The 18051-nt window shown below is 35.7% G+C and overlaps 1 protein-coding gene across 1 annotated transcript in view; it reads right to left on the bottom strand.

The window, feature by feature from the left end:
- The window catches only part of LOC141424281 (vomeronasal type-2 receptor 26-like), a 42733-nt gene extending 25295 nt beyond the window's left edge, over positions 1 to 17438 (bottom strand). The window contains 5 exon segments of the mRNA XM_074077845.1: positions 14288 to 14342; positions 14345 to 14845; positions 16400 to 16456; positions 16459 to 16694; positions 17413 to 17438. Coding sequence (XP_073933946.1) covers positions 14288 to 14342; positions 14345 to 14845; positions 16400 to 16456; positions 16459 to 16694; positions 17413 to 17438 — 875 coding nt within the window.
- Positions 17439 to 18051: the final 613 nt, after the last annotated feature.

Below are 18051 nucleotides of genomic sequence, written 5' to 3'. Positions count from 1 at the left end.
TGACTTGAAAATAATCAATGAACAAAAAGAGAGATCACTTGAAATTATCCAGCCAGAGAAGAAAAGGGGAAAAAATGAAAAGTAATGAAAAAAGCTATACAACTCATGGGGAACCATCATGAGAACTAATTTATGAGTTAATGGGGGATTCAGGAAAAAGGAAGAAAGAAATGGGCAGAAAAAGTAATTAGATAATAACTGAAATCTTTCCTTTCTGAGGAGAAATATGGACACCCAGGTACATGAATGTAAAAGATTCTCAAAACCACTTCTCTCAAAAGGAACTTCACTGAGAAGCATTATAATCAAATTGTCAAAAGCCAATGAGAAAGAATTTTGAAAGCAAGAGAAAAGCAAGTCATCACTAGAGAATACTGCATGAGACCATCAGCAGATTTCTCATCAGAAACATGCAGAGCATGAGTGGGATGGGATGTTAGAAGTGCTAAAAGTAAAAGATGACTAAATAAGAATACTATACTTAAAAACATTGTCTTTTTGAAATAAAAGACAGATAAGGACATTCTTGGAGAAATGAAAGATGAGGAATACAATGAAACCACCCCTCGCCCGTCATAATGGCTTTATTGGCAACAGTACAGCAAATACATATAGAAAAGGCAGCCCCTGTACACAGTTGGTGCAAGTGTAAATGAGTCCAGCCAGAAGGGAGCATTCCTCAAAAAAGCAAAAACAAAACTGGCTTTTAAACCCAGTAATTCCATATCTGGGTATTTACCCAAGCTATTTGAAATCAGTATGTTAAGGAGATACTTGTTTATGGCAACTCTTTGTAACCACATCATGGAATCATCCTAAGTGTATAGCCACAGATGAATGGTGTCTTGGTCCATTTTCTGTTGCTATAACAGAACACTACCCACTGGGTAATTTATAAACATTAGAAGTTTACTTGGCTCAGAGTTCTACAGGGTGGAAGTCTAAGATCAAAGGCTGTGCACTGGTGAGAGTCTTCTTGCTAATTTGTAATACAGCAGAGGCCTTGCATGTGATAGAGCACATGTGAGAAAGGGGAAAAGGGCCAAGCTCATAGTGTACAATGACACCCTTACCCTGATAATGGATCCACTCCCACAGTGAAGGCATTAATCCACAAATGTGGTCAGAGCCCTCCTGAATTGCCACCTCTCAACACTGTTGCACTGGGGATCAGCCTTCCAACACAAGAACTCTGAAGAACACATTCAAAGTATCATGATTAAACTTGAAATGTCCTCTAGAGGCTCATGTACTGGGGCTGTGGTTGCCAGATGATGGGTTTTTAAAGAGTGATTGGATCCTAAGGGCTCTGATCTAATCAATGAATTAATCCCTGGATGACTACATAATGTGATCAATATTGGGGGTGGTAGAAAGCAGGAGGTGGTAGAAAGCAGGAGGTGGGGCTACATGGGGAAAGTAGGTCACTGGTGGCATATTCTTGCCCTGGTCCCTTCCCATACTTCTTTTCTCTGCTTCCTGTCTACCATGAGGTGAGCACCTCTGACATGCTCCTGCTGCCATGATGTTCTGCCTGCCACAGGCTCTGAGTCAGTGGATCCAGGTGTGATGAGTTGAAACTGTAAAACAAGCAGCTAAAATAAATCCTTCCTCCTTTTGTTTATGTCAGGCATTTTGGCCTGGTGACACAAAGTCTGACTATAGCCAGTGGAAAAATAAAATGTGGTAAATATGTTGTACTGTATATACTATACTATTTACTAAAGCCTCACAAAGGGAAATTCCGTTATTTGCAACAACATGGATGGAACTGGAGAACATTATGCTGCATAAAATAAGCCAATCACAGAAAGACAAAAACCACATAGTCTCACCCACAATTGAAATCTATTTTAAAATAGCCACCAAAGGGTGAGGGATGGGGAGAATTGGGAGATGATGGTCAAAGGGTACAAGTGTGGTATACAAGAAGACTACCTTTTCTTTTAGAGCTCTATTATTCAAGATAGTGAGGGCAGTAAATGATAATGTATTGTACATTTCAAAATGACTAAGAAAACAAATTTGTTCTTCCACAAAAAACGCTAGGTATTTGAAATGGTGGCTACTTAAATACATTGACTTAACTGTTTCACATTGTATTCATAAATCCTAACATCATCATTTTCTACTGTATATGTACAAGCAATGATAAATATCAAATTGTGATTTTTAAAAAGCTGAAGGAGACCCACTTTGTGAGAATTGCTAAAGGAAATTCTTTGGACTGAAATGAAAGGATTCTAGTTATTAAAAGGAAACATATGAAAATGTAAAACCCATTGGTAAAGATAAGTCTACAATCAAATTCAGTATACTAGAATGCAGTAATTGTGATGTGTAAATCAGTCTTAGCTACAAAGTAATGGTTAAAAGACAAAAATATTAAAAATGAATATGTGGGTTATAGACTCAAAAAATGCAGTAATATTATTGGATATGGGTCACACATTAAGGGGAGAACATGCACGGGAGGAATAGGGAAAAGTACTAAAACCTGAATGTGTGTGATGTGCTCACTGCAGAGGAGTGGATATAGTAATCTTAAACTAGCAGAGGCCACTATGGGAAGGGGACAAGGAAGTAGAGAAGAGATCTGGTAGAGATGAACCAATGTAGGTTGCAATACACAAGTGCATGGAAGCAATGCTAGGAATCTCTCTGTATAGCTATCTTTATCTCAAGCTAGCAAAAATGATATTATATGTTTTTCTTATTATCTCTTATATTTTCTCTTCAACAAAATCAGAGAAGAGTGTGGAACAGATTCTGCCTGGAAGTGGGGAAGGGAGTTTTTAGAGAGAAGAGGGAAGGTGGCACAAACAATGTATACACATGTAAGTAAATGAAAAAATGATTTAAAAAATGGAGAAAATGTAACTATACCAATAAACTTGTTAATGGAGCCTCAATATAAAAGATACAAATTGCAACATAAAAATATAGAATGAACTAAAATTATAGTTTTTGTATGTGATTAAAGTTAAGTATTTATCAGCTTAAAATAGACTGTTACAATTTTAAGATATTTTATGTATGTCTCAGGATTATTGCAAAGGTTTGGCTGCAAGGCAAAAACCTATAGTAGATACACAAAATAGAGAAAAGAATCAAACCATACCACTTGAGAAAATCACAAATGAAGACAAAGACAAAAACGGGAAAAATAAAGCAGTAAGAAAGAAATAACAAAATGATAACAAGTCCTTCCCTATCAATGACTACTTTAAATGGAAAGTAATTAGATGTGGCTTAACTGTAGTTTTGCATCCTGAAAAACATGACATTAGACAATTTTGTTGTTGTGGAAACATAATAGAAAGGATTGCATGAAGAAAGGTGGTTACATTATTATTAAGAAATATAACCTTATGGGAACACCATTGAATATGTGGGTCTTTATTGACTGAAATATCATAATATGGTTCCTATATACTTAAAATGCACTGAATTCTTCAAAATAATAGTGGCTATCAGAAAATTTAAAAAAAAAAGATGGTCAAACAAGATGCTGTCTAAAGAGATTCAATTCAGCTTTAAGAGAATACATAGGCTGAAAATGGAGGGATGGAAAAGAATGCTCCATGAAATGGGAATGAAAAATGAACAGAAGGGCTACACTCATAAGTAGATACCCATGGACAAAGTAGATTTTAAGTGAAACATTGTCACACAAAACAAAGAGCATCACATCATGGTAATAAGTCCAATCCATCAAGAGGGTATAGCAATTATGCATATATGCATCAAAATCAGAGCACCTAAACATATGAAGCAAACATTAACAGATCAGAAAGGAGAAATTAACCACAATAAGATATTCAGATAGAATATCAACATCCCTACTTCAAAGGACAGGTCATCCAGACAGAAATTCAAAAGGAAACACTGACCTCGAAACATACTGTAGACCAGATGAATATAACAGACACATACAAACATCCTACCCAACAGGAACAGAGTACACATTCTCCTCAAATGCTCAAGGGACATTCTCTAGGATTGATCATATGTTGGGCCACAAAACAAGTCTTAACTGATTTATGAAGCTGAAATAAGATGAAGAATATTATATGACCACAATCGTATAAAACTAGAAAAACAAAAAGGAAACTGTAAATTTCACAAACATATGGTCCTTAACATGCTTCTGAATAACCAATAAATCAAAAGAGAAATCAGAAAGAAAGGAGACAAACAAAAATACAAAGGCAACATGACAAACTTACAAGGCATAAAAGCATTTCTTGAAGGAACATTTACAACAATAAATGCCTATATTTAGAACAAAAAAACAGCTCAAAAAGTAACCAATGTTATGCCTCTAAAACTACAAAAAAGAAGAACAAACTGAGCATGAAGTTAGCAGAAGGAAAGAAGTGAATATCACAGCAAAAATAAATGAAGTAGACAATAAAGAATATAAATGACAAATTAAAATGGGATGATTTTTTTTAAAGATATGAACAAAATTGATAAGCCTTTTGCTAAAAAAAACTGAGAAAAAGTTCACATTTTAAAAATCATAAGTAAAAGAAGAAACAGGATAACTAACACAAATGAAATACAAACAATCATTAAAAATACTGTGACCGATTATACACCAGAAAATGGAATAACCTAGGAGAAATGGAAAAGGCTAGATGCATTCAATTTATCAGGACTGAGTTACAAAAAAATAGAAGTCCAAACAGATCAGTTGCAGGTAAGGAGATGAAAACAATAATGAAAAATCTTCCAACAAAGAAAAACCAAGGAACACATGGATTCTTGAGTGGATTCTGTTTATACCTATAAATAATAATTAATACAAATAACTTGGAAATTCTTCCACAGGATAGAAGAGAAGGGAAAATCCCCAAATTCATTTTCCAAGCCAGCATTACACTGTTACAGACAAAGAAACTGTAAGAAAATCACAGGCCAGTGGGAATGTAAACTAGTGCAACGACTATGGAAATGAGTATGGATGCTTATCATAAAAATAAAAGTAGACCTACCTTATGACCCCGCCATAACCACTCTTGGGCATATATCTGAAAGGGTGCAGTTCAACATGCTGGAGTTTCACATCCATGTTTATTGCAATAGTATTCACAATAGCCAAGCTGTGAAATCAGCCTAGTTGCCCCAAAACTGATGAATGGATAAAGAAATTGTGGAGTATAATTCAGCCATGAAGAGGAATGAAACTATGTCATTTGCAGGATAAGAGGTGGAATTGGAGAACATCACGCTGAGCAAGATAAGCCAAGATCAAAAAACCAAATATGTTTTTGCTCATATGTGGAATCTAGACCTAAAATGGTGATGGTGATGGTAATGGTGATGATATTAATAATGATGGAACATGTGTGTTAAAGGAGGACTTCTGGGAAGATCCTGGGAGGAGTAGGAAGGGAGGGTCCTGGGGGGTGAAGAGGATGAATGTCTGTCATGCATAAACATATATAATGTAAACTAATGGAATCACTATATATATGTATATATGTATAGGAAGATAGCATAATAAACCCTATCCAGTACTGCACTCAAAGGGGAGAAAGGAGCTTAAAGAAATATCATGGACCCAAAGAAAATTCACAAATGGTCACCAGGTGTATACAAATGTACCCGGCATCACTAGTTATCAGGAAATGCAAACCAAAGCCACAGTGAAATATCACATTACATCTGTTAGGTGTAATTATTAAAAAGTCAACAGACAATTGTTGGTGAAGAGGTGGAGAAAAGGAAACCCTGGGACACTGTTGTTGGGAATGTAAATTGGTACCGCCATTATGTAAAAACAACATAGAAGTTCCTCAAAAAATTAAAATATAACTGCCACATGAAAAAAAAAAAAAAAAAAGAAATATCATGGAGGATGGAGGGATGAACTTGTTCAAAGTGCAATATACATACCTATGGAACTGTCACAATGGAATCCCTTTCAATCTTCAGTGTATGCTAATAAAAAATAATCTTTTAAAAAAAGAAAATCACAGACCACTATTCCACATGAACAAAAAACCTCAATAAAACCGATCAAACTGAATGTAGAAAAACATTTGTCAAAGTGAAGAACTTTAATATTTTTAAATTCTTAGAAAATTTGAAGAAGGTTTGTTTTTCTAGTAAACAGCATCCACAAATTACAGAACAAATCATAAAACAATAAAAATATGGATGTGTTTTTATTAACTTTGTGAACAAGTATGTACGCCAGCTAGCGTTACTTGTATGCAACTTTACAAAAGGGCTTAACTTGTTTAGTAAGGCAAAAGGGAAATATAATCATAAGACTAGAAATAAATGAAAATTTTTATTTTCAGGTGATATGATTATGTACATAGCATTTACAGATTATAAATATGAAATGAGTGCAAAATGGATGTAAAAAATAAATTCATAAAATAAATACAAACATATGAATCATATCTTTATAAATCAGCTGCAAGCAAACTGAATAAAAATTTATATTATAAATTCATAGTACTTATGACAGCATAAAATTTCTACAGGTGAACAACTAATAAAGCAGAAGAAAGTCAAAAATAGAATTATAAATGCAGGCCCCTAATTTAAAGATTATAATACAGAGAGGGTAATACAGGGAGATATATCTTTTTCCATAAATTGTCCTGGGCTAATTGAATATTCAGAGTGAAAAAAAATTATCTTGATTCCTCCCATCTATTTTTTGGGTGGGGAGGGAAAGGGAGGTTAACTTAGGACTTCACATTTGCAAAATAGGTGCTCTACCATTTGAGCCACACCTCCAGTTTATTGTGTTCTGGTTCTTTTGGAAATGGGATCCAGGCTGGCCTCAAACTGCGATCCTCATGAACTCAACCTCCTAATTATCTAGGATTACACACATGAGCCAGCATCATCCAGCTTGATCCCCCAACTATTCACACAGAACACTCAATTTCAAATACATTACTATCTAAATGTGAAATATAAACCAATAAATTTTTTAGAAGAAGGCTAGAGAATTATCTTCACTACCTTGATAAAAGCAAAGACTTCTCAATGGGGCAAAAAGCATAAACCATAAAGGGAAGAAAATAATTGGGTTACATTGAAGTTAACATTTGTTAATGGAAACAGAAAAATGAAAACTCAACTCACAGAGGAAAAATATCCTCAATACATGTATTAAAAACTTTTCTAAATGAAAAAGGTAGACAAATAAAAGTAGAAAACTGGGCAGAAGATTGGCACCAATTGAAAAAATTAGCGTATGAGAATATGCTAATTATAATGTGAAAAGATTTTCAGTATTTGGTAAATGGATGAATGGTTGGTTAAATACATTACTGGACAATAATGTATTTCCTGCAAGGCAAACACAAAACAATTAAATGAAAGCTCTTTATGTACAGATACGGGATAATAGTTACCATATAGTATAAAGTAGATTATGAATTTTTAATTTTTTTATTCATATGTACATACAATGTTTGGGTCATTACTCCCCCCAAGCCCTCCCTTATCCCACACCTCACTCCCTCCCTCTCCCCCATCCCCTCGATACCCACAGAAACTATTTTGCCATTATCTCTAATTTTGTTGTAGAGAGAGTATATAAGCAATAATAGGAAGGACCAAGGGTTTTTGCTAGTTGAGATAAGCATAGCTACACAGGGAGTTGACTCACATTGATTTCCTGTACATGTGTGTTACCTTCTACGTTAATTCTTCTTGATCTAACTTTTTCTCTAGTTCCTGGTCCCCTTAATATATTGGCCTCAGTTCCTTTTAAGATATCTGCTTTAGTTTCTCTGCTTTGAAGGCAACAAATGCCATTGACTTTTTTTAGGTGTCTTACCTATCCTCATATCTCCCTTGTGTGCTCTCACTTTTATCTTGTGATCAAAGTCCAATCACCTTGTTGTGTTTGCCCTTGATCTAATGTCCGCATATGAGGGAGAACATACGATTTTTGGTCTTTTGGGCCAGGCTAACCTCACTCAGAATGATGTTCTCCAATTCCATCCACTTACCAGCGAATGATAACATTTTGTTCTTCTTCATGGCTGCATAAAATTCCATTGTGTATAGATCCACATTTTCTTGATCCATTCGTCAGTAGTGGGGCATCTTGGTTGTTTCCATAACTTGGCTACTGTGAATAGTGCTGCAATAAACATGAGTGTGCAGGTGCCTCTGGAGTAACCTGTGTCACATTCTTTTGGGTATATCCCCAAGAGTGGTATTGCTGGATCATATGGTAGATCAATGTTTAGCTTTTTAAGTAGCCTCCAATTTTTTTTCCACAGTGTTTGTACTAGTTTACATTCTCACCAGCAGTGTAAGAGGGTTCCTTTTTCCCCACATCCTTGCCAACACAGGTTGTTGGTGGTGTTGCTGATGATGGCTATTCTAACAGGGGTGAGGTGGAATCTTAGTGTGGTTTTAATTTGCGTTTCTTTTATTGCTAGAGATGAGCATTTTTTCATGTGTTTTTTGGCCATTTGAATTTCTTCTTTTGAGAAATTTCTGTTTAGTTCACTTGCCCATTTCTTTATTGGTTCATTAATTTGGGAGAATTTAGTTTTTTGAGTTCCCTATATATTCTGGTTATCAGTCTTTTGTCTAATATGTAGCTGGAAAATATTTTCTCCCACTCTGTGGGTGTATTATAAAGTTTACAGACCATTTCTTTTGATAAGCAGAAGCTTTGTAGTTTTATGAAGTACCATTTATCTATGCTACCTCTTAGTTGCTGTGCTGGGGTTCCATTGAAAATTTCTTACCTATACCTACTAATTCCAGAGTATTTTCTACTCATTCCTGTATCAACTTTAGAGTTTGGAGTCTGATATTAAGATCCTTGATCCATTTTGAGTTAATATTGGTATAGGGTGATATACATGAATGTAGTTTCAGTTTTTTGCAGACTGATAACCAGTTTTCCCAGCAGTTTTTGTTTTTCTCCATCGTATATTTTTAGCGCCTTTGTCAAAGACAAGTTGGTTATAGTTGTGTGGGTTCATATCTGGGTCCTCTATTCTGTTCCACTTGTCTTCATGTCTGTTTTTGTGCCAGTACCATGCTGTTTTTATTGTTGTTGCTTTGCAATATAGTTTGAAGTCAGGTATCGTGATACCTCCAGCATTGTTCTGTTGACTGAGTACTGCCTTGGCTATTCATGGCCTCTTGTGTTTCCATATAAATTTAACAGTATATTTTTCAATCTCTTTGATGAATGTCATTGGGATTTTGATAGGAATTGCATTAAACATGTAGATTACTTTTAGGAATATAACATTTTTAATATGTTGATTCTACCAATCGATGAGCATGGGAGATCTTTCCAATTTCTATAGTCTTCCTAAATCTCTTTCTTCAGAAGTTTATAGTTTTCCTTTTAGAGATCATTCACATCCTTTGATAGGTTTACACCTAGGTATTTGATTTTTTTTTAGGCTATTGTAAATGGAATTGTTTTCATACATTCTTCTAAGTTTGTTCATTATTAGTGTATAGAAATGCTAATGATTTTTCTATGTTGATTTTATATCCTGCTACCTTGCTATAGCTATTGATGGTATCAAGGAGATTTTGAGTAGAGTTTTTTGGGTCTTTAAGGTATAGGATCATATCATCTGCAAATAGGGATATTTTGAAAGTTTCTTTAACTATTTATATTCCTTTTATTCCTTCTTCATGCCTAATTGCTCTGGCTAGGAATTCCAGTACTATATTCAATAAGAGTGGAGATAGTGGGCATCCTTGTCTAGTTCCTGATTTTGAGGGAATGGTTTCAGTTTTTGTCCATTAAGTTCAATGCTGACTGTAGGTTTGTAATATATAGCTTTTATAATGTTGAGTTACTTTCCTTCTATTCCTAGTTTTCTTAGAGCTTTTATCATGAAACGGTGTTGGATCTTATCAAAGGCTTTTTCTGCATCTATTGAGATGATCAAGTGCTTTTTGTCTTTGCTTCTGTTAATGTGGTTTATTACGTTTATTGATTTTCATATGTTGAACCACCCCTGCATTCCTGGGATAAAGCCTACTTGGTTATGGTGAATGATCTTTTTGATGTGTTGTTGAATTTGGTTTGCCATTATTTTCTTAAGGATTTTTGCATCAATGTTCATTAAGGAGATTGGCCGATAGTTCTCCTTTTTGGAGGTGTCTTTGCCTGGTTTTGGGATAAGTGTAATACTGGCTTCATTAAATGTGTTAGGCAGTTTTCCTTCCCTTTCCATTTCATAGAACAGCTTAAAGAGGGTTGGTATCAGTTCTTCTTTAATGGTCTGATAGAATTCAGCAGAGAATCCATCAGGTCCTGGACTTTCCTTTTTTAGGAGACTCTTGATTGCTGTCTCAATTTCATTTTGTATTATAGATCTATTCAAGTGATTAATACCTTCTTGGTTCAGTTTTGGATGATCATATGTATCTAGAAATCTGTCCATTTCTTTAAGATTTTTGAACTTATTTGAATATAGGTTCTTAAGTAGTCTCTGATGATTCCCTGACTTCCATGGTGTTTGTTGTTATCTCCCCTTTTGCATTCCTGATTCTACTAATTTGGGTTTTTTCCCTCCTCATATTAGTCAGGTTTGCCAGGGGTCTGTCGATCTTGTTTATTTTTTCAAAGAACCAAGTTTTTATTTCATGAATTCTTTGTATGGTGTTTTTGGTTTCTACTTCATTGATTTCAGCTCTTATTTTTATTATTTCTCTCCTATTTGTTTTGGGATTTGCTTGTTCTTGTTTTTCTAGCAGTTTGAGATGTATCATTAGGTCATTGATTTGGGATTTTTCAGTCTTTTTAATATATGCACTCGTAGCTATAAACTTTCCTTTCAGAACTGCCTTTGCTGTGTTCCATAGGTTCCGGTAGGTTGTGTTTTCATTTTCACTGATTTCCAGGAACTTTTTAATTTCCTCTTTTATTTCATCAATGACCTATTGTTCATTAAGCAATGAGTTATTCAGGTTCCATTGTTTGCATGTTTTTTGTCTTTATTTTTGTTGTTGAGTTCTAGTTTTATTGCATTGTGATCAGATAGTATGCACGGTATAATTTCTATTTTCTTATATTTGCTGAAGCTTGCTTTTTGCCCTAGGATATGATTTATTTTGGAGAAGGTTCTGTGGGCTGCTGAGAAGATTGTATATTGTGTAGAAGTTGGGTGAATTGCTCTGTAGACATCAACTAGTTCAATTTGATCTATAGTATATTTTAGATCTAGGATTTCTTTATTGATTTTTTGTTTGGGTGACCTATCTATTGATGATAATGGGGTGCTAAAGTCTCCCACAACCACTGTGTTGGAGTTAATATATGCTTTTAGGTCCTTCAGGGTATGTTTGATGAAATTGGATGCATTGACAGTGGGTGCATATAGGTTGATAATTGTTATTTCCTTTTGGTCTATTTCCCCTTTTATTAGTATGGAATATCCTTCTTTATCTCATTTGATCAATGTAGGTTTGAAGTCTACTTTGTCCGAGATAAGTATTGGTACTTCTGCCTGTTTTCAGAGGCCATTGACTTGGTAAATCTTTTTCCAGCCTTTCATCCTAAGCTTATGCTTATTTCTGTCAGTGAGATGGATCTCCTGTAAGCAACAAATCATTGGATCTTCCTTTTTAATCCATTTCATCAAACAGTGCCTTTTGATGGGGCCTTTTGATGGGAGAATTAAGTCCATTAACACTAAGTGTTAGTATTGATAGGTATGTGGTGATTTTTGTCATTTAGTTGTCTTAGTTGTTTGAAGGTTTGATTGTGTGTACCTAAGTTGAGGTTACTCTCTACTGTCTGGCTTTTTCTTTTCCTGAAGTTTGGTGCTGCCTGCCCTTTCATGGTTATTTTGGGTTTCACTTTCTATGTGTGAATCCCTTGAAGAATCTTTTGTAGTGGTAGCTTTGTGGTGACATATAGTTTTAGTTTCTGCTTGTCATGGAAGACTTTTATTGCTCCATCTATTTTGAATGATACTTTTGCTGGGTAGAGTATCCTGGGGTTGAAGTTATTTTCATTCAGTGCCCAGAAGATCTCACCCCAAGCTCTTCTTGTTCTTAATGTTTCTGTTGAGAAGTCTGCTGTGATTTTGATGGGTTTACCTTTGTATGTTATTTGTTTTTTCTCTCTTACAGCCTTCAATATTCTTTCTCTGGTCTCTGTATTTGTTGTTTTAATGATAATATGCTGTGGGGTAGTTCTATTTTGGTCTGCACTGTTTGGTGTTCTGGAGGACTCTTGCATCTATATGGGAATAGATTTCTCTAGATTTGGGAAATTTTCTGTTATTGTTTTGTTGAATATATTATGCATTCCCTTTGCTTGCACCTCTTCTCCCTCTTCAATGCCCATGATTCTCATGTTTGGTCTTTTGATAGAGTCGGTGAGTTCTTGCATTTTCTTTTCACAGGTCTTGAGTTGTTTAACTAATAATTCTTCAGTTTTTCCTTTAATTACCATTTCATCTTTGAGTTCTGAGATTCTGTCTCCTGTTTGTTCTATTCTGCTGGATTGGCCTTCCATTTTCTTTTGCAATTCTGTTTCATTCTTTTTTCCATATCCTGAGTTGTTTCCTCCTTAATGTTGTCTATTTTCATCCTAGGTTCATTTATCTCTTTATTTATCTTGTTCTTTGTTTCACTTTGGTGTTTATACAATGCTTCTATGGTTTCTTTTATTTCTTCTTTTGATTTTTCAAATTCTCTATTTTTGTTTGTCTTGGAATTTCTTGAGTGTCTCCTATACATTTGGTTGACCATATCCAGTATCATCTCTATAAAATTCTCATTGATTACCTGTAGTTTTCTTCTTTTAGACTGTTCTTGTGGGCTTCATTGGGTTCTTGGTCATAGTTTATCTTCATTTTGTTGGAGTCTGGATCTGAGTATCTGTTTTCTTCATTTCCCTATGATTTCCATACTAATTTTTTGCTGTGGGGAAACTGGTTTCCCTGTTTATTCTGTCTTCCTATCATTGCCCCTGCTGTTGTTATTGTCCCTGTACTATGTGCAATTAAGTATTTTCTGGCTTGTAATAATCACACTGGTGATATTTAGAATGGAAGGGTGAGAGGAGATTGAAAGCAAAGAAGTTAAAGAAAAAGGGAAAAACAAATAAACAAGTAAAAAACAAAACAAACAAACAAAAGTTTCAGAGATATAAGCAGGGACGGATAGTGAACTAATCAACAGTAAGCTAAAAAGGCATTAAAGAGACAGAGAGAGGATTGAAAAGAGATCTCCAAGTTCAAATGCAATAAAGTTTCAGTCTTAATAATTTTGGTGTTAGTCCCTCAGCCTCCAATCCTGGAGATGGTGTTTCAGAAGTAGTTCTGTCATTGTCTCATCAAAGGTGGAAAAAATACAAATAAAACAAAACAGAACAGAATAGAACAACAAAAAAAAACACCAAAGTGTCCCAAGTTCAAATGCAATACAGTTTCAGTAAGTTTTTCAGCATGCAGTTGTAGTTCAATTGTTGTCTCATTAAAGGAACGGAGAAAAAAAAGAGTCTGGAGACAGTTCTGTGAATGGCTATCTGAGGCTGTGGCTCACCTGCCTGCTGCTGTCAGCCTGCTGTTGCTGGAGGTGTTATTTATGCAGATCTCAGGAGTGAAATTAACACTCACCTAGCCCCTCAGGCTTTGTTTCCTTAGAGTTCTCCTGGGCACAACCACCACTGCTACAAGCTTTCTCCTTTCCAAGCACACTGGGGGAGGTGTCACTACACCCACTTTCTCAGGCCAGCATGTTTATTTACAGTTCATGTGGAAAGTGGGCCTTCTCCCCTCTCCTGTGGAGTTTTCCTCAAATTGTCACTTTTACAAGCTTTCCCACTCCTGGTTGCTGGGCATGTGCCGCCGCTCCTGCCTTCTCTGGCCGGCTTGTTTATTTACAGTTCTGTGAGGATTTCTCCTCCCCCCTCTTTGGTGCTAGGACACTCTGCCTTCTTTGCTACATGTCTTTTTTGTTGTTGTTTATTATTCAGTTTCTCTTTTTTCCCTTGGTGGGGGTTGGTCTGTCCAGGGGGCTATGCTGATCTGGCCCAGGGTTGTCTGTGGGAGTACCACATGCCACTTAGCTCACCTGTGGTCTGCATCTTCCCAAGCCATCTTCACTCTGGTGTCTGGTGGTGAGGGATCCCTCCTTGTTTCTCCATTTAATGTGAAGTGGGGATGCTATGCATAGGCTGAGGGTGTGGAGGAATCAAATTTTGCCTATTCTCAGTGTTTTTTCCTGTAAGGTGTATCTCCAGTGTCTCTCCAAGATTTTACTTTAGGAAGCATGCTTTCTGCGTCCTCCTTCTAGCCGCCACCTTGGAATCTCATCATGAGGATATTTTGCAGGCTGCACACTTCTGAGAAAATTTTAAAACCAGAAATCTCATCTACATGAGCAGAGAATGATAATCCTCCACCAAAATATACATAACTTTGACTTTGTTCAAAGATTAATGTAGTTATATCCCAACCAGAAGTTGTAACCCAGATATTGCCAGATGGGGTATTATAATAGATGTTATATACAAATCTCAGAAGAGAATAAGTGTCACCAAATACAACATTGACATTGATTAATGTGAATCTTTCCACAAAACATTTCCTGTTAACTGTATCCTTAGCAAGAAATTCTGGAATCCTCTCTGCAAATGGAACACTCAGTCCATGGTTGGCCATTTCTTGGGTCATGTGCCTGAGGAATATGTCTCCCCTGATGTCATCTGGAACCACAAGGCCAATACAGACCCAACAAAAATGCAGCATCAATTGAATGAATCCCTGATACAGAGCTGTAGGGCTCTTAGGAAACTGGTAAAGAGACTGCAGCTGGACTCTGCCCCTGAGACTGGGGTCAAATGGATCATAACTGATTTAAACAAAACACAAAGTTGCTGCTTGTACAGAATAATGATGTTTATTCACAAATGGCTTCATTTATCCTATGACTTACATGCATTGTGGATGAAATGAAATAATTGAACAAATAACTTTAATGAGTGCAGATCACTCATCACTTAATTTTCACTTTTGACATTATGTATATATTTTTATTTGTTCTTTTAAAAATATATTTAAACAAAGTCATAAGAGTTTACATCTCCTGAGTTATGGCAACATAAATCTGAAAAGATTATTTGCAAATTCAGAATTTCCTATAATGAGATTCGATAAACACTCTAGACTTTTTCTTGAAGCCCCAAATATATAACCAAGTGAACTATGAAAGGTGCATGTATGAAGCATTTTAAAATTCACTAGAGAAAGAAGTCTGAATTTCACTAAAAGTCCCTTATGTCTTCTGCTATATGAAGTGTACATCGTGAACTATCCTAAAATGAAATTGTTTAAGATACAAGCCTGATTATTTCCCCAAAATGTCATTATCCAACACCCTGCAGCTACCCCCATGTTGATACCCTTCTTCACAGAAAACTGAAAGCTGAGTTGTCTAGGCTGTTATTCCTATACATTTCTAAATGCTCCAACCAGAAACTTCTCAATCAAGTATTCCCTCCTCCCTTCCATTTTTAGAAAATTGGGTAACTAATTACTTAAGTTGTTCAGTAAAATGATCAATTACCATAACTCATTTTACTTAATCTACCACTGGTATAAAAATTGATCATTTGCTTTCCCTTGAAACATGTTCCTCAATCAGTTGTTAGTATTCCTTAATTAAGAAATACATTTCTGGGATATGATACACATAATCAGTCTTCTTTACTGTACTTTCTACATCTTCCCAAGCTCATATATCTCACAGTTCATACTAGGGTCATTTCTATTTTCTCTCAAACACACATTTTCTAAATGATGTCCAAAATTTGTATGTCCACTCTAGGACTTAACCCAAGCCCTAGACCCATATACCCAACTGCTCACCAGATAGCTAAAATTCAATGTTTAATACACATCTACACTTAGCAGTTCCAAAAGCATGGTCTTTGGACATAGATGTGCTTATTAACTAACTGATAGATGAAAGGGTGGTTTAAAGAGGAGATAGAGGAGAAACTATAGGAGGTGGAGAGGGGAGGAAAGAGGAAGAAAGAATGAAGAAAAGCTCAGTATTTACAAAAATAAGCAGTTTTCATAAATGAAACAAAGTAATGTCTTGTTTTTATTTTTGATAACTACTGAATCATGATGGGTACATTAGGCCCAAATTATAGGTTAACATTATTTTACCTTATATGTTTTTCTTCACTTTAAAGTCTTCCAAAAGGGAATCTTATTATCCAAACACAATTTTATATTATGATTAATTATGTTTTAGAGAAAAAGAATGAGTAAACAATATATTGTTAAGAAGTACATACTTTTTCAATGAGCATAAATTGACTTGCTTGATATTCATTGCTCTATTATTGTGTTTAACATACAAAATTACTATGTTTAACCTCAAACCCCAGAATCTTTATTTCCCTGTGGGACATTGTAGAGACTTAATACTTGGAAAATCGTGGTTGATATTCCTGTTGAATACCTCCTATCACAGCCACCAGCTTGTTTCTTTTCTCAGACCTGCAGTTATAGTTAGGAACCGGAGGACTCTCTCCTGACAGCAAAGACAGAGAACTCTCCACAGCCTTCGTCTCAGTACAGTTAACACTGAAGAGATAGAATCCCGGAGACATGTTGAATAACAAATTCAGGTCCTTGTTGATTTTTTGTACAGCAAAAACCATGGCCAGCACGTGCTGATAGTGCTTAGTGAGATCCCTAAAATGCAAAGTTGAAAAGATCATTTTCTGGAGTTTTAATTCTCAAAAAAATAAGTCATACAAAGAATGCACATGATAATCTAAGAAATAAAGAAGCTACCCTTTGCTAAGATGTTGAGGAATGTGTTGCCTAAAAGCATCACACTTCTACCATCTCACTGTCCCTTGATCTTTATCTCTGAAGTCCCTGCCTGCTCTTCCCTGACTGCCCACAGTATCACCAGCATGGAGGGAAGAGGGAGAAAGACTGTGGGAAATCCCTAAAGAGGAGTGGTTCATGACATTGTGATTGTTTAGAACTGTAAGGTAAAACTGAGCTGCTCAAATTGCTGTTAGAAAACAACAAAACTCTAAGCTGTATCCCATTGTGAAGATTAATTACTGGCCATTTTCTGGATTAGCACAGGAACTTGTATGTATGAAGAAATTGAGGGGGAATAGGTAAAAATGTATTTTTCTTTTTAAACCCTCTCCCTCTATTTGTGTCCCTTACACACAAACACACACACACACACACACGCACAGACTCCTCCACATTGTGTTGGTCAAATAATGCTTTTCAATGAAACCCAAAGGTGTACTTTTCAAAAATAACTATGAATTGTTATTTGGCCTGTGCAGGTGATTCTTTCCTTCCCTCTTTTTTTTTCCTCCCTTGCTTTCTTTTTCTCCATTTTAGTAAATGTAAAAGATGACATCAAAGAATTGATACTTACTTACACTCATGTTGTATCTTTTTCATGGCTGCATAAAATTCCATTGTGTATAGATAACACATTTTATTGATCCATTCATCAGTATGGGGCATCTTGGCTGTTTCCATAACTTGGCTATTGTGAATAGTGCTGCAATAAACATGGTTGCAGGTGCCTCTGGAGTAACCTGTGTCACAGTCTTTTGGGTATGTGCCCAAGAGTGGTTTTGCTGGATCATATGGTAGAACAATGTTTAGCTTTTTAAGTAGCCTCCAAATTTTTTTCCACAGTGGTTGTACTAGTTTAATTCCCACCAACAGTGTAAGAGGGTTCCTTTTTCCCCACATCCTCGCCAACACCTGTTGGTGGTGTTGTTGCTAATGATGGCTATTCTAACACAGGTGAGGTGGAATCTTCGTGTTGGGTTTTAATTTGCATTTCCTTTATTGCTAGAGATGGTGAGCATTTTTTCATGTGTTTTTTGGCCATTTGAATTTCTTTTTTTGAGAAAGTTCTGTTTAGTTCACTTGCCCATTTCTTTATTGGTTCATTAGTTTTGGGAGAATTTAGTTTTTAAGTTCCCTGTATATTCTGGTTACCAGTCCTTTGTCTGATGTGTAGCTGGCAAATATTTTCTCCCACTCTGTGGGTGTTCTCTTC

Source organism: Castor canadensis, chromosome 6, assembly GCF_047511655.1.
Source record: "Castor canadensis chromosome 6, mCasCan1.hap1v2, whole genome shotgun sequence".
NCBI lineage: Eukaryota > Metazoa > Chordata > Mammalia > Rodentia > Castoridae > Castor > Castor canadensis.
The sequence above is the reverse complement of the archived record's forward strand: the minus strand, read 5'-3'. Positions and strand labels throughout refer to the sequence as shown.